At 43.7% G+C, this 6,613-nt stretch overlaps 1 protein-coding gene across 1 annotated transcript; it reads left to right on the forward strand.

Moving 5' to 3' along the window:
- The first annotated feature begins 1,000 nt into the window (after positions 1-1,000).
- Positions 1,001-5,699, forward strand: irx2a (iroquois homeobox 2a). The gene is made up of 3 exons (XM_048260050.1): positions 1,001-1,843; positions 2,972-3,374; positions 3,729-5,699. Exons 1-3 carry the CDS (start codon positions 1,604-1,606, stop codon positions 4,442-4,444), a joined length of 1,359 nt encoding a protein of 452 aa, XP_048116007.1. The 5' UTR covers positions 1,001-1,603; the 3' UTR covers positions 4,445-5,699.
- The last annotated feature ends 914 nt before the right edge of the window (positions 5,700-6,613 follow it).

The raw sequence follows: 6,613 nt of genomic DNA on the forward strand, positions 1-6,613 counted from the left end.
AGTAAAATAAGTGCTACATTTACGACCTATGCAACTGAGATATGTATTGCCCAGTAAGTTCTAATGTAAGAATACATTGTATTCCATTGTACATCTTAAACATTTAATTATAGTAGGCCTATTTAATAAATATATTTCTAATAAATGCATTTAAATAAATTGCTAATACTGTACTGTGCCATTGTATGCTAATTGTAGCCCTCCGTATCTGCAACTCTATTTTGTGACATCTCACGAAATAGACACACTTGTCACTAAATGTCATTTCATGTAAGCCCTCCAACAGAAATGTCCTACTGACAACCCCAGTGGTTAGATGATCCAAACAGTTAATTTGCACAAAGGTAATTATCTAGATCTATTAAAATCTACTAGAAATTAATTTGGGTCAAACCAAAACATTGGGGTTTTTTTTCGCTTGAGGGAGACTAGTGCTACGGAGTTCTAGGATGAGAGAAACATTTTTAGTGTGCCATATTACACTAGTCGCAATTAGCAAATGAAATAAATCATACCTTGTGTGAAGGGTGGTAATGGGCATGATTGGAGCTCAATTATCCTGTTATTAACCAGCTAGCCCCACGTGGGAAGGCTGGTAGGACCCACCAGCTGAGAGGGAAAGGTGGAAGTCTTGTTTGAAATCGGTGTGTGTGTGTGTGTGTGTGTGTGTGTGTGTGTGTGTGTGTGTGGATGTTTGAGGGGCTTCAGTCAGCTGGTCCAGTAGGGTACAGCGGGTGGGACACACACACACACGCACACAAACACACACACACCACTGTCATAAACACAGATGCGGGGCAGAGGAGGCTGCTTACACCACCCACCGGCAGACCCGTGCACTTTTCCGAAATTTCTACTTCACACAGAGTTAGACAGTGTGTGTGTGTGTGTGTGTGTGTGTGTGTGTGTGTGTGTGAGAGAGAGAGAGAGAGAGAGAGAGAGAGAGAGCATGGGGGGCGGAAGGGAGGGTAAACAATATTAAAACGAAACAACTATTAAGAAAGTACAACTGAACGATTCAACTCTGAAATTCACATAGATAAAGGAAGACTCGACTGGGTAAAAAGTGCAGCGATTTATTTCACTTCAAGCAGATCTTGCACCTCTTTGTGGACACTTTGCATCATCCGAATAGCTTTCAAAACGCGAAAAAAAGGTTTCCGTGCGTTTTGTTTATAATTTATAATATACAGTGGTGTGGGCTATGGTGGGAGTGTGATATGTCTTCTGAAATGAGAGCATGCCGGTGAAGCGTCGGTCCAAGCGCGAGAGTGTACTGGAGTTCCGCTCCGTAGAACGAGGGGCGGGGATGGAATATTCATATGAGCGCGAGTGACGGCGGCTGTTTTCCAATGCACGCAGAAGCTCGCGACTCCTCCGCAGCTCCGCACCTACAGTCCAAACCAGCGGGCGCACCGGGACCTGCCGCCTCCATGCGGGTGCTCTGCTGATCTCGCGCTTCCGTTCAGTTGGTTTATTTTCATGCCATTATTTAAACGGCGCTGCTTTCCTAAATGCGTTGATTCTTAGTGCTCGGACTCACTTTCCTTCTTTTTTGTCTCTTTTTCTCCCCTTTTTTGGAGAGGAGAAAAGACTCGCGAACATGTCCTATCCTCAGGGTTACCTCTATCAGCCTCCGGGTTCGCTGGCTCTCTACTCCTGCCCTACGGGATACGGTGCTTCAGCTTTGGCCGCCCCTAGGAGCGAAGAGCTGGCTCGGTCTTCCTCGGGCTCAGCATTCAGCCCTTATGCCGGCTCGGCCGCTTTCTCTGCCTCAGCCAGCGGCTTCTCCAGCCCGCTGTCCTACCCCACCGACCCAGCCACGGGGCTTCCGTCGTACATGGTAAATACGCTTGGGAAACTTGTGGGCTTTTGTGGTTATTGTCAAGCGAAGTGTTGTGTTTGGAAACTGTACAAGCACCGGATGAGGTGAGTGGTTAACTTGGCAGGCCGAGGGTTAGCGAGTTCCCTTAGCGCTTGATGTTTCAAGTCTAGGTCACATAAAACAAAAACAATAGCAGAAGTTGAAGGAGTTAGCTCAGTTTACAGTGGAAACAAAACAAAACAAATCAAAACAAAAAAAGTCATTCAAATGGCAGGATTAAGATATGATTTAGTGTACTTTAGTGTACTTTTTTTTAATTGTCTTTATTTTACACACGATTATTATATAGCCGATAACAATGCAAAAGTGTCTTTTTCTAAAAGAAAGTAATTATAATTAATGTGTAGGATAGAGATTTTTTTTAATCGCTGAGACAAAGCTTGAATTTATTGAAGCATAACATATGTCACCCAAAGGCCTAATTTAGTTGACATGCTAGTGGCAAGGGTTGTCAAAGTCAATTCAGTCTTTAGTGGAACAGTGGCATTATATTGCTGTTAATATAATAATAATAATAATATTAATAATAATAATAATAATAATAATAATAATAATAATAATAATACATTGTTTGGCTGGTTTTGTTATATTTGTATTATATTACACTGCACTTTGACGACGACGTTCAGTTAAACAGGCGTAGTTCACCGTGAGAAGATATGCAGTCAGACAGGCGCACTTTAATGTGAAAAGATGAATTAAGGACGCTAATGACATGGTGCTTCATGGGGCTAAAAGGCCCATATCCACTGATTTGCTAATTGGATTTGTAAAACCGTGGTGCCAGGAGCTTCCGAGACACAGTCAGAGCTTCTATACCAGCAGGGGAAGAAAAGGCAGGAAGTTGGGTGTTTAGGAAAAGACCGCAAATACAATTTGTTATCAAACCGAAGCGGATGAATTAAACTGTCAAATAATTATGTGCTTGGAATTTAAGCCCGGTTTCTCTGGCTGATTTATTTATTTACGGTCAGCATGATTCAATTGCGGTTCTGGGAAGTTTGTGTGTAAATAAATGACTCAATAACCACAAGCAAAATGCCACGACTGATCGCGCACGATTTTTAACTCCTGTGTCTCTTGAAGGGCTCACCATATGACACGCATGCGACAGGCATGGCGGGAGCGTTAAGCTATCATCCGTATGGTACCCCCGGTTATCCCTACCAGCTAAATGATCCGGCCTATCGCAAGAATGCCACGCGGGACGCAACGGCAACGCTGAAGGCCTGGCTACAGGAGCACCGGAAGAACCCGTATCCCACCAAAGGCGAGAAAATCATGTTGGCCATAATCACCAAGATGACCCTCACGCAGGTGTCCACCTGGTTCGCCAACGCCAGGAGGAGGCTGAAGAAGGAGAACAAGATGACGTGGGCCCCGCGGAATAAAAGCGAGGACGAGGATGAGGATGATCCCGACGGGGAGAGGAAGGATGAGCGCACAGAGAAGAACCCTGACAACAGTGAAACCTCTGCCGAGGATGAAGGTAACTCATCTCACTTCAACAGGCGCATAGAGTTGGGACTGCAAAATAATAATAATGATCCAACTTGTTTGCATTTTGATTGGCATGTGAGTTGGGGGAAAAAAGTTTTGGTTCAGCTATCTCCGTTTTATTTACCTGCTATTTGCTGTTGCCCTATTTTGTGTAGCTTATAATGTCAGGATTAATGAAACAAGAACGGAAAATATTGTACTTTTTTACTTTATTCACTGGGTTTTAATTAACTGCATTTTTATTTCTGTATGCAGATGTGGCGAGTTGGTATGTAATTACTTTTGCATGCGCAATCATATTGTTTTACGTTAAATGGAAGTATTTTGGTGTACTTTTTTGCAGGTATCAGTCTGCACGTGGACACCCTAACTGACCACTCGTGCTCAGCGGACTCAGACGTGGAGAAGGCCGGCAGCAGGATGGGAGACCTGGGCTGCGAGTCCGGATCAGACACTAAAGACAAATACGGGGACAACATGCGCGTCACCGCCGGCGAAGAACGACGCCGAGGTCTGTCACCCAAGCCCGTGACCCCCTCTCCGCTGACTGGCGTAGAGTCCCCTCTTTTAAACCTGCACCACCGGGAGGACCCCAGAAATAACAGCAACAAGAGCTGCATGGACAGCCGCGTCACATCAGAGCAACACAACCCGTCTGCCAAACCCAAACTCTGGTCGCTTGCGGAAATTGCAACTTCGGACCCGAAGCAACAGGTGGGACAGAGCGCGCACCCGACCTCCGGCCTGCTGACCTCCAGCGCCTCGTGCGCGTCCCCGGGCAGCGCGCTCTATTCCGCCTCATCTCTCCTCGGGCGGCCTATTTATTACACCTCTGCCTTCTACAGTAACTACTCAAACTACGGCAACTTTGGAGCTCTGCAGGGACAAGGTATCTTACGCTACAACTCCTCCGGCGTGCCGACAGACGGACTTGCGCAGTCTGTCCTGAACGCCAACGCTCTCCAGAAGCAGTGTGGAGACCCGCTCCTAAAAAACAATCCAAACCACACCGAGCAACACTTCAAATCCTCACACGTAGATCCCAAGAAAGGTACGTAAAGGAAAGCCCAGCTTCTCTTTGTCACCTGCTCAGTTATTGCGGTGTCGTTGGGAAAATCGTTTTGTTTTAACCGGAGCTGTCTGTATTTGCATTTGCACTCGTCAGAAGTATCTACACACGTTTGACTCGGTTTGCGCAATGTGTCAGACCTATGGAAGAGACCCCATGAAAGACCGCCACTATATGCAGATGCACCATCTGCGTGGCAGAGTGTGTGTGTCCATCTAAGGAAGCCACGGCTATGACTGGGACTAAAGTGTAAATGTGACGGTCGTGTTTTCAGTTGACCCCACGGCTGTGCACAGTCGGACCTCACTCCTTGAGAGGGGGAAGTTCAAGGGTGTTGTATCTGCTTGTAGGTGACATGGGCTCTGACTGTAGACAAAAATAGTGTATGTAACAATTATATATGCTACTGATATTATCTATGCAATTATTATTTGACAAACCTCGTAGTATATGGGATGTTTTAAGAGTTTTATTTATTTGTTTTCCTTTGTGCGCTTAACTATGTACGGCTGAAGAGCTAGAGGGCCTAAAGGCGTATAGTGCTCCCACTTAATGCACATCTCTGGGTAGGTCTTGTCCTGAACATTTCTGTGCAGTCCCCCCCCCCCTCTCTCTCTCTGCTGCAAGCACGGGCTGACGTGATTTTATTTCCTTGGTCTACAGGTAGGTGTCACACTTGCTTTGAATAAGGCGCCTAAACACACGTATATATATATATATATATATATGTGTGTATATAGCCCGTTTGTTCTTTTGTAGGCCCCATCTTGTGCCACGTTAGAAAGAACTGCAGCCATGAGCCCAGACATCTCACCTACCCCTTTATTCATACCCCTTTACAGAAATGTGCTTTTGATGACGCAGTTATCCTGAAAAACAGAAAAAAATATCTCTCAGGAGTCCAGTTTGCTTCATCGCCACCATGTATTGTTGTATACTTTTAAGTGTGAACTTTAATTAGACCTACTGTACAACCTATTTGTAAAGATGAATACATAATGTATTGTCTGGGACTGGTGGACTTCCCTATAAGAGGGGGTGCATTTGATATTTATTTTTTTAATGATGGCGAAAGCCAATAATTTATGCAAGTTGTATTGCAATGGAAACTGAACATTGTTTGTAAATAAATTATGATTGTTTTTTTTTTATTTAAGTCGCCGAAAATTACACAATGTTGTTAACAAGAGTACTTTTACTAATTTATATCTTTGATTGTAAATAAACGCGCGCTAGTCTGCACTAGCACATGCGAATTATCCATTATTTAAAGATTATGCGTGGGATTGTTTTCGTAAATTTCCTTTTATTTTGTGATTTCATTTACACCCCCACATGCCTACAAAGGAAATAGGCTACAAAATGAAAAACATAAAAGTCATAATAGATTTATTAAGAACATTTATCAGACGGATTGCAGAAGTGTTAAGGTTTTTCTCAAACTTGACTATACGCGCGTGTGTGTGTGTGTGTGTGTGTGTGTGTGTGTGTGTGTGTGTGTGTGTGACCGTGGCCATGACGGCTCCAAATGAGAGGCCGCTTATTCTTCGGCTTCATTTATTTCCCTCCGTGATGACTCGCGCTGTGAGGGGGGAGATTTGGGCTTCCCCGAGGGGCGACCAGGAGGCTTTTAACGGAGTTCACACCGGGCAGTTGGGCTTCATTAGGGGCCGGTACAGGACCATCCATAAATGGTGTCTAAACATCTGTCAGCTCCGCCAGGGTCGATGTGTGCAGGGGGAATTACCAAACATTCTAGTTTCTGCCATTTAAATAAAACTCGGCGTTCACTTGGAGAAAAGCTGAGAGGAAATAATTAATTTAAACTATATGGGAGGAATTTCAACAACACAAGGATGAAACCAATTGCCCACCTGTTCTAGTGGTGGCAATATTATTATTATTATTATTATTATTATTATTATTAATAATAATAATAATAATAATAATAATAATCCTATATTAATAATTAACTCCTTAATTCGAAAAAAATACTACAAAGAACAGATAGCTTAGCTGTTTATGCTTATAGGACACTTATGCACTGAAGAGAGACATTTCCCTTGCCGTCCATAGAGTAGGTTATAATTATCTCTAAATTATTATCGAGTTGTGATTAAAAAAATAAAAAAGTTTTTTAGAAGGCTATTGGACAGTAG

Source organism: Alosa alosa, chromosome 13, assembly GCF_017589495.1.
Source record: "Alosa alosa isolate M-15738 ecotype Scorff River chromosome 13, AALO_Geno_1.1, whole genome shotgun sequence".
Classification (NCBI taxonomy): domain Eukaryota; kingdom Metazoa; phylum Chordata; class Actinopteri; order Clupeiformes; family Clupeidae; genus Alosa; species Alosa alosa.

What these genes read in the sequence shown, in the direction of transcription:
- irx2a (XM_048260050.1), top strand. Translation starts at nt 1,604, where the DNA reads ATGTCCTATCCTCAGGGTTACCTCTATCAGCCTCCGGGTTCGCTGGCT. An exon ending in CGGGGCTTCCGTCGTACATG is followed by an intron (nt 1,844 to 2,971) that starts GTAAATACGCTT and finishes TGTCTCTTGAAG; the next exon opens with GGCTCACCATATGACACGCA. An exon ending in AACCTCTGCCGAGGATGAAG is followed by an intron (nt 3,375 to 3,728) that starts GTAACTCATCTC and finishes ACTTTTTTGCAG; the next exon opens with GTATCAGTCTGCACGTGGAC.